The sequence below is a fragment of the Melopsittacus undulatus genome, chromosome 13, assembly GCF_012275295.1.
Source record: "Melopsittacus undulatus isolate bMelUnd1 chromosome 13, bMelUnd1.mat.Z, whole genome shotgun sequence".
NCBI lineage: Eukaryota > Metazoa > Chordata > Aves > Psittaciformes > Psittaculidae > Melopsittacus > Melopsittacus undulatus.
Genome location: NC_047539.1, coordinates 7,372,393 through 7,390,001, shown reverse-complemented (window position 1 = coordinate 7,390,001; position 17,609 = coordinate 7,372,393). Strand labels below are relative to the sequence as shown.

Genomic DNA, 17,609 nt, shown 5'->3' with positions numbered 1-17,609 from the left:
CAGACCAGTGATGACATACATGAAACCAGCAAGCAAAGCAGTGGGAGAAAAGGAGAGGAAAAACCTTTTGGGTTACACAGCAGCTGAAAGGGATGAGGCTACAAAGCCAACACTCTATAGTTTCGCTTTAGCTTGAACCTTGAGACTAGCAGATAACCTGGCAGGAGTGCGCTCCAGATATCCAACCCAGATAAGCAACACTAAGGCTTCATTTATCTCATAACCGTGCCATCTATAACAGCCGTTCCAGTGTTAGAATTACAGTGCAATACAAGTGCAGTTAAGTCCCCTTTTATCCCAACTTTCACATTGTTTTGTCCCTCAAATACCAAATAACTGAGTACCAGCCATTCTCTGAAAGGCACCTGCCCAGCTACTTGCCAAGAGAGGTTAGAAAACCTGTGGCTAACTGAAATGCTCTCACAAACAGGCTGGCTGCTTTCAGTTCCCTTCAGCTGAGACTATGGTGTGCTCAGCTTTCACTTACAAACACCAAAACTTCCCTTCTTGTTTGTCATTCTGGAGAATGAGGAAGGATAAAAGAGCACAAGTTAAGTGTAACCAGTCCTCCCTCTTATTGCAGGGGGGGAATTGTAGAGTACACAACTTCTCACTCCAACTGTTCATTCTGAGGAGCCTTTCAAAACATGCATCCAGTGTATCTACACAGTAAGAGTGTAAATTAGTCTTTTCCTTCACAAAAGGCTTATGACAAATGATAATGACAAGACACAATGGCCTGTTAAATTGTCCCTTGGTCCCTTATGGGACTTCTCTGAACATCACTTCCTAAATTTAAATATCTGCACTTATCCACTGAAAGGATACATGGCTTGGGTCACGGGACAGTCACTTTCCTACACGGTATTCTTGATTCCTAACTATACTGATAGTTCATTATCAGCCTCAGGGAAAGGTTCAAGCTCTTAAAAATGCAAAGAAAGAGCTTAAGAGGAATTGGACTTTAAAGCATTTCTGTCATCATTTCAGTGGCAGAGATTTTAAAGCCAGGTATGAACAAAGGAAATCTTTATACAAACAGTGAATATTATATAGGTCATGGGTAGCAGTAGTTGCATGTTATGGGGGCATAATGTAAGAGAATTCTTGCCACTTTTATGGCTCAAAAGGGAGGAACACAAATACAAGCTGGTTCTGGATGCTGTGAAGGGGCTGAATGAGCTGGAGCAGCAAAGCTGATACACAGAGATAGGAACTAGGAAGAAGGCAGTAAAGGAGGGTCAGGAGCAAGACACAGGCTTTGAAAGGTAAAACAGCTCTGAGAGCATACTGTCATAGTCAAGGTGTTATGTCAAATTACTGTGGTATTGGTTCTGTATGTAAGTTAGTAGCCCTTGTCACATAGTCTTGTAATCTTGTAACAGTTCTCTGTCCTTATGCAGTGGTGTGGACAGGTAGCAAGTTGCAACTTTTGGTCTGGAAGCATCCTCCTTTTGAGGGTAGGGCACTTTCTGTGTGAATGATTCAGGTTCTCATAGGATGGAGTCTGCAGTGAGAGAATAGCTGGAAAAAGGATTCTGACAATCATTGTATTCCCCTTTAAGCCCACTTTTAAAAACTGTGTAAGATCACTACATCAGATTTTGTACTTGGCTGTGCAACTACAAAGTCTGCACAATTTCTGCATCAGCTTTTATAGATCAGATGTAGAGGGTAAGCCAAGCCAGGATTTACTGCCTTAACATGCATATGGCAGAAATAAAATCACAGTGAAGTCATTGGGCTGATGTCAGATACAGCCTTCATAGTGTATTAAACAGCCTTTCTCCAAACACCCAGTAGAGATTTGTGCTTTGGAATGAGTATTACTGTCCTCTGTCTAGTTCAGATCACAAAACTTCAGCTGAGCTGTATTTCTGTATCTATCTCAGCACTATGAACCCATCAAGTCAAGCAAGACACCAATCAATCTGCAAAACTATTTTTTCAAATACTAGACTGGAAGGATTTTGACAGAAACAAGAGAGACAAACTCTTCCTCAAAAGGACTTAGTAATTTTCCAGTAATGAATGGAACCTGAGCTGCACCCACAGACTGTACACAAAGCCTTAAAAACACACCCAAGCCCATGCTATTTGTAAATACCAAATAAGCATAACAAATACCTGGAATGAGGTTTCCATAGCTGACAGATCTGTAAGACTGCTTATATACCTTCAAACTGCACCTCACTTCAGAGGCTGTATGTAAGCAGGAATAGCCGATGGTCATTGCTATGAACCCAGGATGGGATCCTCCCGTGCTGGAGCTCTCATAAAGAGTGGGAGCTGAACTGGGGAAAAGTAATGTTGGTGAAACAAACATCCAACAGCATGGAAGGAGATGAGATATCCTATTGCTGTAAAATTATCACCACTTAAGGGACAGGTGAAATGAGGCAGAGAAAGACTCCTTCTGTATTCTAAAAATACCCACTTTCTCACTTTATTATCCACTGCTATTTGAGTGTTGTTTTTTACTACCTTGCCCATTCAAAAACCACTTACTTTACATCAGCTTGAAGACAGCACAACAGCACTTCTGTTTAAATAGCTGGAGCTTCAAGTGAGGGTCAAGGCCACACTGTTTAAGGTATTCAACCTTGAAAGGCACTTATAAAAGAACTGAGCCAGCAGAGACTAGAGCTAAATTCAGCTCTTACCCTAGTTTTGAACTGCTTCAACAACTTTGTTTTCAGCACAGTCACACTCAGTTTCTACTATTGTAAAGCAAGGTGGACTCACATAACCCCAAGGAAAACAAGCAGGGTCCTAAGTTAAAGCCAGCTGTACTCTTTGCTACAGATATGTCACTGATGTGATCCCTTTAGCAGACACCAAGTGTTCCATCAAGTGATACGGCTGTAAATAATTTACCAGCAACCCCATAATAGTTGATTAAAACCTACTGAAAGAAGATCTAATTAAATTGTCCCTGAAAGAACAGATCCTGATATGACGACTGTGTAAGAGGCAGATGGCAAGCAGAAGCTCATCAGAACATGAGAGAGTAATTTAGCAGAAGGTACCTTTATCTGTACTGAGCTGTGGTGATCCCCACCTGTCTGATGCTGGCTGTCCTGGAGGTCATTCCTTCTTTCTGCCTTTGGGCATCTGAAGTGACAGCAAGAGTACTGGCTGTCCTCAGGAGTGGCATTTGGGTACCTGTAGAGTTAAGTACCTAATCTCTTAGGCAACCAGGTTAGAAAGTGCATACTACATGTGTTAGGGATGAGCAACAGACAGCAGCTCAAGTTGGGAACTGCACGAGGCATAGAACAGGCAGTCTTTTTATAGAGGAGGTAGAAAGGACTGTTGGTAGCAGCAAAGCCTTGAAGGAGTACAGGACTTGGTAGCCAGCACTGTAAGTGCCGCAAGAGGTGGTACCAGGCTTCTCAGAAGAAAAGATCTCAAAATATTTTTTCTCAGAGAAATGAACCTTTAGTACTGATAAATTCAAAATCCCTCATCCATCAGGATGGCTTCCAGATTTTCCCCATATTCTCTGCCCCAAAACTAGAGGCCAGACCAATCTCAGAGCCACAGCTACTTGTATTAGGGGCTGAAGGCTCAGCATCTAGAACTCTAAAGAATTCCAGCAATGTGGAGACTTGCAGTGCCTGCTGGTACTGTTCCCACAGCACTGAGGCTTTGTCAGGAAAGCTGACACAGACCATGCTGCTAACCCACCCTGCAAAACACTGAGTGTGGAGACTTTATCCTGCGCAGCATAAAGGCGCCATGCCTGGATTGAAGAGACCTCACACCAGGCTCCTCTTGTCAGGATACAGGAAGACAGAAAAGGCTGAGCCAGCCAATTTACATATAAGATCTATGAGGAGTGAAAGAGAAAGGCAGGGATCAGACCACGCATTTCTTCATGTGTTTCCCTTTCCCCCCTGCACCTTTGTTTTACAGCTGCAGGAAAGACCAAGTGAGAACTGTGGAAAATTGCTGAGTCAGGCTATGGCTGTGGGGCCTCAGGGACTCTGTGACAAGGCTTTGGCCAAAGGAAAAAGCTGAGTGGCTGGGAAGGCACTGCTGGGTAGGGACACTCGAGCTGTATGGGGCACCCACTGCAGGCACAAGCAGGATTCATTGGGCTGAAGGTACATAGTGGAGCTCTGCCTAGGAAAGATTAAGAACTGGAAACATTTTGCATTAACAGAACTGGAAAGAGGATGCAGATTAAGCCTAGTAGAAAGAAGTGCTAGAAGTGCAATGAAGGCAGACAGAAACGAGCATAGATGCTTCTCTGAGCTCCCAAGCAGCCTGCTCTTCCCAAAGACCTGCACGTCAGCAGTGTGTTAACCCTGAACTCTCTGGGCAAGAGCACCCACAACCCTGTATGGTCAGCATGTTTTCCAGCTCTTATTGTCCAGTTCCTACAGGACCAGGCATGCTGTCACAAACACCAGCATGGGTTGATGCTTCCTCTCCTCAGTCTTCCTCACCCCCCATTCCAAATATCTCCTAGTTGCTCCACTGCATCAGAGTTGACTACCACAGCAACAAGATTTCTGTACATAGCTTTATGAAGGAATATCTTGTAGGTGTCAGCTCTGCATCTTCCCCCAGTGCTGCCACCAAAAAATGGGTACATTGAAGCCAGTTGTTAAACCTCTCCCAACTCACCCTTCTTGGCACAACAGTTCAAAAGGACACTGAAAAATCTGTTAGTAACATGCTATAGGCAGGATCTGCCCCTTCATTAAAGAACATGGTAAAGGCAGTTCAAGTGGACCCCAGAGAGGAGCTGCAAGGAGCACTAGCACTACCACGGGCTACAGCTGAGAGCTGCATCACCAGTGCACTGCTGCTGCCAAGCTACTAATTTCTCACTCAGTGAAGGGACAGATGCCACCACCTTCAATTTGAAAGCCAGTGTTGGAGGTGTCCATTAACTTCAAAGCCCTTCACCTCAGACCACAAACTAGTTATTCTTGGCAACTGCAGCAATTTGAACAACACAGTAGAAAAAATGAGGGAAAGAACACATCAGTGGAACTGGAGCATGCCTTGGCAGCAGAATAGTATTGTAGATTCAGTTTCCATAAGAATAAAAACCTAAATATTAGTGTCATCCTAGTAGAGATACTCAGCTAGCTCTTGCTGTTAGCTACGCCTCCAGTTAGAGATTGGCAGATGATTACTGATAAGGCCCATTTAGTTAGATGCAAATGGGTAACTGCTGCTACAATGGTGCCTTCAGCATCATTATAAAAAACATCTTCCCCTAAAGTAGGATTGTATTTCCTACAGATACGGTCTCAGCACAAGTCCAGCCAGTGCTTCAGTGCAGCAGCTGAAGACCTGGACTTACAGCAGCTCTCCTTCCTCCTTCCAAACCCCAGTTTCCAGACTCCACTCAAGTCACTGGCCATGACTGCAAATGGCCCAGGAATTTAGAGTGCACAGAGAGGTGTCCCACAGAAACTCTGCCTTGTTATAGCCATACAAAGTGCCACCAATACAACAGTGCTTACATGGGGCCTGTAGCCATCAGCCAGCAGTTCTTCAAATATTACACTTGACCCACAAAGCAAGACCAAACCAGTTTAACACACATAATATCCTGGCTTAATACAAATGAGGTCGACAAGCCCTTTGATAGCTACTCTGGGGTTTCTCCCAGCTTAGTTGTGTGAGCAAGTGCTAAGAGACTTTGGTACTTGTGCTCACCTTGGTTTACTTCAACACTATGACCTCCTTCCTCTTCCAGAGAGCTTCCAGACACGCTGTGCTTCAAAGGAGAAAGAAAGTGGGAGAAGAAACCTTTCTTTTTCCAAAGGGAGCAGGCTGAAGCCTATGCAAATCTGTCCAGACAGATCAATCTCCTGATAACAGTACTTGTGTATTTTAGTCAGTTATTTCCTTAAAACAAGGGAGAAAAGGGCATAGCTTCCAGAATTGACTAAAATGAGGCGGGTGGGGGGAAGTACTGTCTTTGCTCTACAGTAGGAGAGTTTACTTCCACTAGCTGGTGCTGGCCTGAGGCACGTGAACAGTCTCTAGAAACTGTGTGAGAGTTAAAAGTCAGAAGACTTAATAAGAGATGTTTTACTCTGTGGAAAGTTTCAGGTTTGGTCAGCAAGACAAAAGGCCCATAAACTGAAACATTCTGCTTGGCAGATGAAGAGCAGTTTATAAGAGGGAGACATCTAAAAAAGTCAGGAAGCTTTAACAACAAAATCTTACTACTTCTGCTTATTTCAGTGGAGATATGCAAATGTATCCTAAAGCAGAACATGGTCCTCTAGCTTACTGTTGAAGGTAAAAAGAAGAAAACACTGCTCTGGAAGATGAAAACTAAAAAAATTGCTAGAATATTCTCCATGCTTTAAGGCTGGGCAGGGAAACAGGTAGGAAGGTTCTGCTATGACAGCCTGAGAGGCACTGACACACAGCTTCCAGTACTGTATTGACAGGTTCATTTACCTTCCTACCCAGTATCTTTTAGCAGTAATGCTTAGCTGAAGTTCACACTCTGTAAACCAGAATAATTATTACTTCTTTCCACTTTATTCAGCATCATTAATAACTAAAAATAAAACCTCACACTGGAATCTCCAAGCCTTAACAATAGCCCACACACAGCAGCAGTGAGAAGCTTAAGACTTCCTTTCTAAATTTAGATTGCTTCAAACAGAAGTGAAAGTTCTTTGAGAAATCAACAAACCATGTTTTAGAAACACGTCAGGAGAGCAGAACTGGGCAGGAAAATGCTTGTCTGCCCAGTTAAACTCACTTGCAAAAGGCTTCTGAAGGTTTTCAGGAACACAGAGGCTCCTGCTGCATTCTGAACACTATGCTCAATTACCTGTCTTGGCAGTGTCAGATCAGATCCTGAATCTGCTGCATCCCAGCAAGAGTCCTCAGTGTCATGTTAATGACTACTCTGAAGTGGATTGTGCAGCTTCTGCTATTAGAGGTCTTCCATTTGGGATAACTAATAATCACGAGAGGCAGTCCATAGCCCCTGATCAAAGCATGATTCTTTATGCTACTGATTAAGTGTCCTGTAATTCCCCTCTGCTTCTCCAAGGTGCACACAGTACAAATTAGATCTTCTCTCTAGGCAGAAAGGCAATGACAGAGACCTGGCCCCTGTTCACTTTGGAATACATTCCTGAGAGAAAAGACAGCTATGCTTTAACTTTAAAGCCAAATTTAAAAGTACCAACAGCCAGCTGGAGGCAGTGGATCCAATTCTGCCTGCAGACTCTGAAAGCAGACAGGGAATGGCTAATGGGCAGGAAGCAGCTTCACTGCAACTCTTTGAGTTAGACCAGCAAATATCCATGTAGGTTCTGCAGAGGGTATTTGTAATTCCATTTACACTGACATTAAAAGTATAACTACTCTTCAGCTACCTCCTGGACAGTCACTGCCCTACCTTGAGGCACGCTAGCATTTCCCTGTAGACACATGCAACACTGCCTTGCCCTAGTGGCAAGCCTGCAGACTTGGAATTAGTCCTTTAAAACACAGAGCATCAAGATAGATTTTCCCTACTGAAATTTAAAAGTAGGACATGCTGGAGAGTGGCTTGTTTTGCACTATGATAGGCCAGGCCAGCTTTGTCTCTGCGGGGAGAGTTCAGAGGATGATAATCATACAGTCACAGAAAAAAGTTCAAGGTAATAACAAGGAGTCACTGATCTTTTTCTTACACAGAGGATACCATGGGCCTGCAGTGGGGTTCAACCCTGGCCCTTACTACTGCCTCCCCAAGGATAGCCAAAAGAAACCCATGAAATTCCTTGTTTTCTCCTTTTAGGAAAATCACTTCTAGAAAACCCCACAACAGGAAGCTGTCTCTTTTTTTCCTCTCATTCATTAAAGCATGGAAAGTGTATTTGAGTCATGGCCACCTAAGTACATATTCTGCAGGCACATTCTGTGACACCCCTTCCCCAAAACAATGTGTTGCCAGTCAAGCTACAAAATTCACAGCCTGTATTTAGGTGGGGAGAGTTCTATTGTAAAACTGCTGCTTTTACCTGCCATTGTGGTTTTACTTTGTAGGAAGCAAGTAATTTTAGGTATTTTGAACAATATCCTGAGTAACACCTGAAAAGGCTCAAATAGAGCCAAAACATGTAAAAGTTCTGGCTTTGAGTTCTGTTTTAGTCTTCTCCACACTAATGTCTTCCTGCTATCATGTGCTTTGGAAGCAAAGCCACTAACCAGCTCCTCATCTCCTGTGCACCTGCATAACCACCTTGATTTCAGCAGCAATTTAAAGCATCACATATAGGTTGTGTTGCTGGTTGAACAGTCTGGAGCTGAGGTGCATAACTCCAGTGCGATTTGTGCCTTCCATCTGCCTACAGCCCCAACAGCTCAGACTTAAGATACATGTGCTGCACTTGGAGAAGGATGACCGAAAGTCTCTACTGTCAGACTGGGCTGTGATATTCACATGCCTAGAGAGATTAGGGCCTAAGCTAAGGTTTGAGTTTTCACCTCAGGAATGCTCCAGTTAAACAGCTCGTGCAAAAGCAGGTTTAGAACACAGACAGTGAGCTCAGCCACAGAACCAGTGACTGTCAACTAGCACAGGTTCCAGTGAGCACTACAGCACCACCAATGATTACTTCATGTTCCTTGGAGTGAGTACAGCAGGAGTACAACTGGGCTGGGACATGCCTCCGGGATCTGTAGGTGGCACAGCTCTGTGCTGCTCTGGCTTGAGGCAAAAGACAGTATCTGACCACCTCTATACTTTGGTGGTTCTCAGCTGTCCTCCCACTGTAGCAGCAATACAGAGTTTCTCTAGTTTAACTTGGGACAGATCTTGTCCTAGATTCTGGGGGCTATGCCAGTAAGGAATAGCTGCAGTCAAAGCCAAGCCAGATTGCCAAGCTGTTTCTTAAGCATGTTGAGCTAGTTTTTTACTAGGTTCAGACTCCTACCAAGAAGCAGGAGTGCCCAGGACACTTCTCTGCACAATTGCTCACAAGTTATGTCTTGGAAGATTTACTCGCTTCTTTTGGAAGAGGTGTGTTCCCCGATTCAAAGAGTCTCTGTTCCCCCCATTTGCTTCTAGATGTGGCAACACTGTGCTGCTGGTAGCATCGACTGTGTGGGATTACTCCATGGGAGCAAGAAACGAGGAGGAAGGGAAGTCTCTAAGAGATGTCTGAGTCAGTATCTCTGTGTGGTGTCATCTATATTTCATTCTGTGCCTTTCACCACAGCAGTAATCTAACCAATACATTCTCAACCCCCAAAAGGGTGAGAGATAGCCAGGTTTGCTTTCATTACATTTTCCTTTGAGAAAAATATTCCCTATGAGCTGAAAACAAGGATAAGAAGTCTTAGCCTTACAGGAAAGGTGAGGGGTTTCCCTCAAGCATCAGGAAGATTATATGCGCTATGCTGGAAATATCATTTTAAGCATAACTACTCCCTAAACAATTTGGTGTGTCACATGATTCCTTTTGTTAAGTGTTCCTATTTATGAACAGAACCAGGTGATACATCTGTGTGCCACCGTGCTGATTCAGAGCTATAAATGTGTCACTAGTGTGCAGCTGTAACACTAACTGGGGCTTTCCTGGTGTAAGGTGCAGTGAAGAGCTCGCATTTGAACTTGAGTAGCAGACTCCACTCAGGTGGTATCTGTGCAAGCATGAGTTTAGCAAGATAGAGCTGAGGTTCAAGTCAGACAACTTCACTGATTAGATCAATTCTGACCACGCAATAAACACCAGAAATGGTACGTGGAGCCTGAGGTTTGTCTGGTATGACAGACCAGGGTTCCTGTCAGTGTGTGTAGGCACGTACATACAGGGGTCTCAACTCCAGGCTCTGCCAAACTTCTTTATCGGAGTTCAGTTGCTGAAAAGGGTCTCTGAGCTGACTCTCCATGAAGATGAGCAGGAGTAATTCTATTTTAACATCATACAGTGAGCACACAAGCAGCCTTAGAAAGACAAAGGAAGAACAAAGCCTCACTCTGATGCTTTCTTTCTTGCTTCCCAATCAGTGCATCTTAGAATCCAACCCAAGGCAAGAAGTACGCAGAGACCTTGACAGAAAAGTGAAGAGAGTCTCTTGTCATATCTTCATCTTGATGACAACCTACTCATCAGAGCTTGTCCGGAAACCCCAGGTAAGTTACAACACTGCTGCTGACTTTTTGTGTCAACATTAATACAAAAATCAGTGGTAGGAGACGAGATAAATTCCTTTATGACATGCAAATTCTGATCATATACAGAGATACACTATCACAAAGAAAAGGTGATGTCTACAGACTTGTTGACAATAGATGGTTCTCCCTTAAATAGAAACGCTGCTGAACCCTGTCTCACACAAACAAGCACAAGTCTAAGAAAAAAGAAAAAGTCCTAAAAAAAAATAAAAAGAGGACACCTTTAAGAAAACCAAATATCCTGCATATATGCAAAAAGTAAGATGAAGTAAGAGACTCTCCTCTCCTCTTATGTAAGGTCTGCTGGAAAAGGAAGTCTTTTCCGCTGAACAGGACTCATAAACATGTGGCTACAGGTTGCAGTTTGGCCTGGAAAATTCACTACTCCCACTACTTCCAATTTACAAACACACAGTCTTCCTTTCCTTAGGCATAACACATGCCCAACTTCCAGTCTGCAAGTTCAGATGATTACAATTCCTCTTCCTCTCCTCTCTTGACTCCCCCCATTTTCTGAGCATTTGTTTCTGCTTAGAGACTCCTTGGTAAGAGATAAGCCTTTTCTAGCCAACTTGCCAAATGAATCGAGATAATACCAGAGCAAGTTCAAACATATTTAACCCACAGTTATCAATCAGCTGATATGAAAGACTGATTTGTGGAGTAGTAACTTACTTCTTTGTGACAAAGCACAGCTGGAGTTCGTCTTTCTCATCTGGTGTGATATTTTCTGGAGGTGCTGACCAGAAGACATTGCTGAGGAAGAGGTCAAAGGGATCTTTGCATACGAGCCAAGAGTGTCTCTATCACAGATATAATCCAGCCAAAGAGCGAAGAGAATAGATTTTCTTAAAGAGCAGGCAGATCTTAGCAATGTGCGCCACTACCCCACCCTTACCAATGTTAAGAGTCATGCAAGGCATTAACACAGGGACAGAGTAAAGACTGAGTTGTTTCTTTTCAAGGATGCTTGGAGCAACACTGGATGCTCACTGCGTAGCAAGAAATTTTTCTCTTGTAAGTATGGGTTAAAATTACCATTATTTTCCATTTCAGTTCTGTAGTCAACTTGAGAAGTGAGCAAACCTGCTGGGACAGAACTCAAAGAAAACCCTATACCAAAGTGTTGGGCAAAAACACTCAAGCAGTTACTTAGCAGGACATATAAAACTTTTTAAGATACACAGGACCTTGTGGCATCAGAGAACCTGTCTGGTAATAACCAAACTAACACAGTCTACTTTCCACTACAGGGAAACTCCCTGCCCTTCTAAGAAATGGCCTTCCTACAAGTGAAACAGTCAGCTCATGTAACACATGTACACTCAACACATCATTTGCAAGCAATTCCCATAGCCCTTTCTTCCTGTATTACAGAAAGTCCTCCCTGCACTCATTTGAGCTATCACGAGTGCTTATCTTTACCTGTCAAGGTCCCGGTTTGAAATCCTTATCTACCATGTGCTTTATTTTGAGAAGAGCTTATACACAAGAGGAATGAGGAAGGACTTAAAGCATTTGAGTAAATTGGGAGGGACATAAGCATGTACTCAGATACCTTTAGTTAGGTTGATGTGCTTAACTTTGAAACAGGCACACATTATGAATCATGTCGTGTACATGACAGCTCTCTAAACTGTGAACAGGCACAGAGGGAAGCCGTGCCAAAAGGACCAAACTAGTATGTCTGGTGTAAAAACTAAAATATCACAAGCACTTAGATGAATGGCACTGGTGGTTTAGGCTATCAATCCCATTCACATTACAACTACTTTCAGAACTTTACTTCAGGGCTATGCTAACTGTGGGATTAGAAATGGTAATAAACACACAGTGCTGTCTGACCTGAGCTGGTATAGAGCTGAGACAGCCACATCCACCCCAAAGCATTCACCCCTGCACATGGGTTCACTAACAGAGAAGTTTGTGGTCAAGGAAATATCCATTCACCTTTTAAGTTCACAGGGTTTGACAGCAAAACTAGACAACACAGAACTTTCAGAGGTGTATAAGCTAGATACGGATTGTATTATGGAAGCTTCCTTGCCTTTTTATCCCTTCCAGTAGAAATTGAAATCAATAAATTTATTTTTGACTTAGTACACTTGGCTGTCTTCAAATCACACATCCAGCCTCACATTTGGCCTCAGGAGCTACTTCTTCAACTTCCAAAGTCACCTCCTTTCCCAAACTAGTACCTCCTGCTTCCAGTTTTCTGCTTTTCTCTCACGCTTTATCATTTCCTTGAGTCTTTGCTACACAGTTTAACAGTTATACTGATGCAGCTAAACTTTAATAATTCTTTTCCCATTAAAAATTTCTGCTCAAGAACAGAAGATGCCTGGGTTCAAATCCAAAAATACAGATGAGGCCCAGCAACCACTAGTCGCCATTCTTCAGGATCCACTGGACTCCTCAGCGACTCATCGTGGCTGCTCCAGGAAAACCACAGCAGGCTTTGGACATCTCCAGGCCTCCAGCTTCTGGGTGAACTACTGACTCATGAGGAGTTACCTACAGTCTGCACAGAGCTGTGATACAGTCAACCCATCAGTAACACTGGCTCTCTGTGAGACTGGAGCACCCATCTGCCCATGCAAATGCCCCTGACCACGTTAACTAGGGCACAGTAATTACACCCTGAAGTGCCACAGCTGTCTGTACTGTGTACTGAGGCCACACTGCAGCCCACCACCCTCTGGTGCACCAGGGGAAAAGACAGACCCATCTCCAGCCTGGTTCTTCACTCTGCCCCTGCGGACAGACCCACTGCAGACTGGCACAGAGAGTTATGCACAAGAGTCAGGCTGCACTTGACAACACATATTCTGGTAGAGGCAACTAACAGAGCAAAGGCCACAGACCCATATCCATACCCACAACTCCACATGTTGGCAGATACCCTGTACTTGATTGAATTCCTAGAGAAATCACATACTGGACTGTGCCTTAAAAAGAATTCTTTGAGGTAAGACGTTTTCTGATAGTAAATTGTATGAGCATCATAAAATGATGATCATGGCACCCACTTGTTTAAACAGATAAATGCTGAAGAGGAATGTATGCACACACTTGACAACTGCCACTAGAAACACCTTTTGTTGCTTTCAGAAGAATCCAAAGATGACAGCAGCCTTTACCCTTTGTAAAGGTTTCCTTTCAGAACAGGTCCCCAGCAAAATACTGATGATCGTTTCCTGAAACGATGCTGATTGACATTGTTTGAGCATTAAAAAGGCCGTCAGTAGGGTTGCCAAAAGCCTGCACAAATATTGTTTTATAAAGAATAGCCTTTTGAACATGATTTGGAGGTGGCAGGGGAAAAAGAGTGCTACAAATTTGAAAACACAAAACACCCCACAAAACAAACCAACCAAACAAAAAAGGCACAAGAAAGGCAGAGGAAGAAAAAAGTAAGAACAATACATTTCCAAGAGATTGTGCCAGAAGCCATCTACCACCTATTGTTTTGTGATTTTTCCCCAACCTTCATTTCTCGTGCAATGGTGTTTGCAGTATAGGTGTTCGTTACGGTTACTCTCTTGTAATGATCCTGCTCCCTAAAGGCCAGATGCTGTAGCTCCACAGCCTCCAGTGTCAGGCTAGAGAAAAGGACCATTTGCCTTCACATGAAGTTTTTGTCTCAGGGGGAGTGTCATTTACTCTGCTTCAAGCAACACTACCTGCACACAGGTAAAAAGAAATGTTATTTAAGTATCTAAGGGCCAAACAAACTACACAAAAAAAGAAACCTACATTCTGTTTCCAATACTCATTTAGACTCGTGTACAGACAGCACTTCCTTGAAAGCATCACAGCAGCACATGTTTCACGTTTAAAGAGTTTCATATAATCTTTCTAAACAGCAAACATCTCTCCAGCCCAGATCGTGATGCCGTTTGTCAGCCGCACCAATGGAGTGAAAAGGAGGATCAGATTAGATCAGTGAAACTGAGCCAGGGATAGGGAGCCAGGCTTGGAGTACAGGGTGGGAACCACCAGAAGCGAACACCAGAGACCTGAGGCAAAGCGTGACTGCATCCAGCCTCCCAGGACAGGCGATGTGGGGACCCGCCTCTGCTCCGGAGCTCAGGTCACCTCTGGTCCCCACCTCACCGCATATACCTTCACAGCGACACCCGAGCGCAGCCACAGGCCCCATGGCCGCGGAGCGCGGCCACACGCACCAGCCGCGACCCCTCTGACAGCCCAGGCACGCCGTGCCCGCCCGGGACGCGACCGCAGGGGTGACCCGCGCTGCCCCGCACCTGTCCTCACCCTCCGCCTCCCCGTCAGCACCAGCCCCGAGGGACGCGGTTCTAGCGGCGGGGAGCCGGGGAGGGGCGGGGGCTGCCTCACGGCCCTGACAGCCGCGAGGCCGGGCGGCCCCGGTGAGGGACGGGCCGGTGGCGGGTGTCCCCTCGGCGGCTGCCGAGCCCCGTACCTCCAGGGTGCGGATCTCCTGCTGGGTGAGGTCGTTGGAGGCGGCGCACTTGGTGCGGAGCCCGCGCAGGTTGGACAGCGAGATGTCGATGAGGTCCTGCAGCAGCCCGCACTGCTGCAGCGTGCTCCGCACGGCCGGCAAGCCCCGCGCTGCCGCGCCAGCCCGGGGCCCCGCGCCGCCGCCGGCCGCCGCCGCCTCGCCACCGCTCCGCTCCTTCCTCTCCAGCATGCCGGCGGCTCGCAGGGCAGCGGCTCTATCCATTCCTCGGCATCAGGGAGGCCGGGGAGGAGGAGAGGCGGCGGCGGCGCGGGGGGAGAGCAGCGGGGAGGGAGCAAGGGAGGGCGGGCAGCCGGCCGATGGCTCCGCCCCGCCTCGCCTCGCCTCTCCGGGCAATTACCGAGCATTAACATGCGCGACGGCGGAGGCACCGCGGCCGCGGGCGGACCCCGCGGGCGGTGGCTGCTCCGCCCCCCGGCCTCAGTGCCCGCCTCAGCGCCCGCCTCAGCGCCCGCCTCAGTGCCTCAGCACCTCCCTCTGCCCGCCTCGGTGTCTCCCTCCGCCTCCCTCAGCGCCCGCCTCAGCGCCCGCCTCAACCCTCAGCGCCTCAGCGCCCTCCTCAGCGTCTCCCTCCGCCTCCCTCAGCCTTAAAAGCCCGCCTCTTTACCTCAGCGTCCGCCTCAGCCTCTCTCCGCCCGCCTCAGCCTCTCCCCGCCCGTCCAGCCTTCCGGCAGGTATGTCAGGGCTTGCACTCGCCCTGCAGGAGCTTCGCCGCTGGTCCTGAAGGAAGAAGGGTCGGGGCAGTGCTGGGCCTGGCCTGTCCTCCCCGGGGGGTGCAGCCCCTCGCTGTGGGCGACGGGCCCAGCCGAGCTCCTCGCGCCTCCAGGTGCTGGTGCACAAGGCGAGCCTGCAGGCACGGAACACTGTGAGGATTTGGAGGTCCAGAGGTTAAAAAGAACATCAAAATGGCGTTGTGTGTGTCCACAGATGCCCCTTGTGCCTTCCTGGATGGGGTGGTCTAGTGCAGGCAGTGGAGCTGCAGCCTGTGGTGTGGCATGAGCTGTTACCGAGTTCACGGACGCTGGTGACCACATTACACAAAACCCAGTGCCAGCTAGAAACAAGTCACCTACTAAGGCCATAGAGCCTAAAATAGCCTTTCCCAACTGCTGAATAAATCGATCAGGTGCATGTTTTGTTTGACATAAACGTTTACTTAGTAAAGACTAAGTGCAGGTCTAGTACATGAAGTGGGCATTATTATAAACAACTTTTAGTGACTATAAACACTTTGGTGCAATAGTCATCTGGGCTCATTCATATCACGAGTTGGAGGGAACTTTATTAAGGCCTTGAGAACCACTGTGATTTCAGCTTTCACAGCAGAAACACGAGAAAAAGGGTGCAGGTAAGCACTTTACAGGTGCATTGCTTGCGTATCCTGTCTGATGGACTCACAGAACTGAGGTGTTGGTGCAGGAACCACACATTTCCCAGTTATTAGAAGAATTAGGACTGTTCATCTGATGTGAGGAATCCAGAAAGGCTCTTTGCTGACAGAAGAAGATAGCCTTCTTAGTTTAGACTAGATTGACACCAGGTTTTAAAAGCTAAAATGACACCTGAGCTGCATGTGGCAATACAAAAGAGATTTTTATATATTAAAAACAAAAAACTAAAAAAAAAAAAAAAAAAAAAAAAAACAAAAAAGGGGAGAGGGAAACTATGAATCTAGGACATGAGGCAGTGGAGCAGGGCAGATTGTCTGACCCTGAGCTGTTTTTCTCATGGTCAGGTGCTTACTGGTATCCACATTAGGTGGTGTGCATTTGCATCAAGTAGTGTGGCATATGCTGTTTAGTAATTTTCTCAAGAATGTGGGTCAGGTTAAGTATTTGATTTCATTGTCATTATTCACATGCTATAAATGTCATACGCACTCAGGGCTTTGCTGGATTAGGGTCTAATTAGTTTGCCATCTGATGAGTCCTGTGGTTTGGGGAAAGTAACAAACTTTGCTTATTACCTCCATATTTCTGACCTTGTGAAAAAGACTTTTACCAACCCCCTCTTCTTTTAGCAGCACTGGAAGTTTAGCACTGGAAATTTTAGTTTGTAGAACTCTGACAGTTCAAATTCCTCAAGTACAGGTGTCCATGGAATCAAGAAATAGTGGCAACGGGGATATTATTCTTGTAGAGATTCTCTATATGCCCACCTGAGAACATCCATTTGCTAACAGACAAGAAACCAAGTCTATTGCATAAGAAAGCAGACTAGGAAAATTGTGGGCTGTGCATCACAGGATACTTGGCATTCTCTGCAAGTGTTTGCTCGACGTTGGGAGTGCCGGCCTCATTAACTGGCTACCATAAGTGGGCAGCATTCCAGTCCCAGCTACAAGACTGCCCTGCGGGCCCGCATGGAAAAATGTGCTGACTAAACACTCCACACACACCATGCTCTCCCGGCCTGCTCAGCACTACTGAACGAACACAAACTTTACGTTCATGCAGCTGTTGTGTTCACAGAAGTGGGGAGTCCTTGAGTGCTCCTCTATGGGAGCAGATTCCATGCAGGTGAGCTGCTCACATGCTAGGGAGAGGGTGGCACTCTCATAGCACAGCTGAAAGAAGGGGCAGAGGTGAGCACTGAACCATTGCCTCATGCTGAGGTGGATCCAGAGCTAGGCTAACATGGGGCTGCAACCCTGTGTGTCCCACAGGGTTACAGTCTGCGTCACCCAAGGTGACCACTGGACAGATGTGATGCTGAGGTACGTGACTCCTGCCCACACAAGTTCTCTGGGATGTGAAATTTCCCTCGCTGACTGCCATGATAAAGTCCTGCCCTTGCTAATCACTTCTACAGAATCCTGCCCTACAGACCATATCAAGGCTCTTCAAGCTCACTGGGGAAAAACAGAGACCTTTTTCCTTTTTTTCCCCAAAGAGAGAAAAGCAGTGATGCATTTCACATGCTGCTTTTCAGAAAAGCTCCTATTAC

At 46.0% G+C, this 17,609-nt stretch overlaps 1 protein-coding gene across 3 annotated transcripts in view; it reads right to left on the bottom strand.

Moving 5' to 3' along the window:
• The window catches only part of KSR1 (kinase suppressor of ras 1), a 52,138-nt gene extending 37,232 nt beyond the window's left edge, over window positions 1-14,906 (bottom strand). For 2 of the 3 annotated variants that reach the window (XM_034068774.1, XM_034068775.1), the window contains exon 1: window positions 14,607-14,906. In XM_034068774.1, the coding sequence (XP_033924665.1) occupies window positions 14,607-14,867 (261 nt within the window). In that variant the 5' untranslated portion in view covers window positions 14,868-14,906. The remainder of the gene's footprint in view (window positions 1-14,606) is intronic. The other variant, XM_034068773.1, reaches the window with a different exon arrangement.
• Window positions 14,907-17,609: the final 2,703 nt, after the last annotated feature.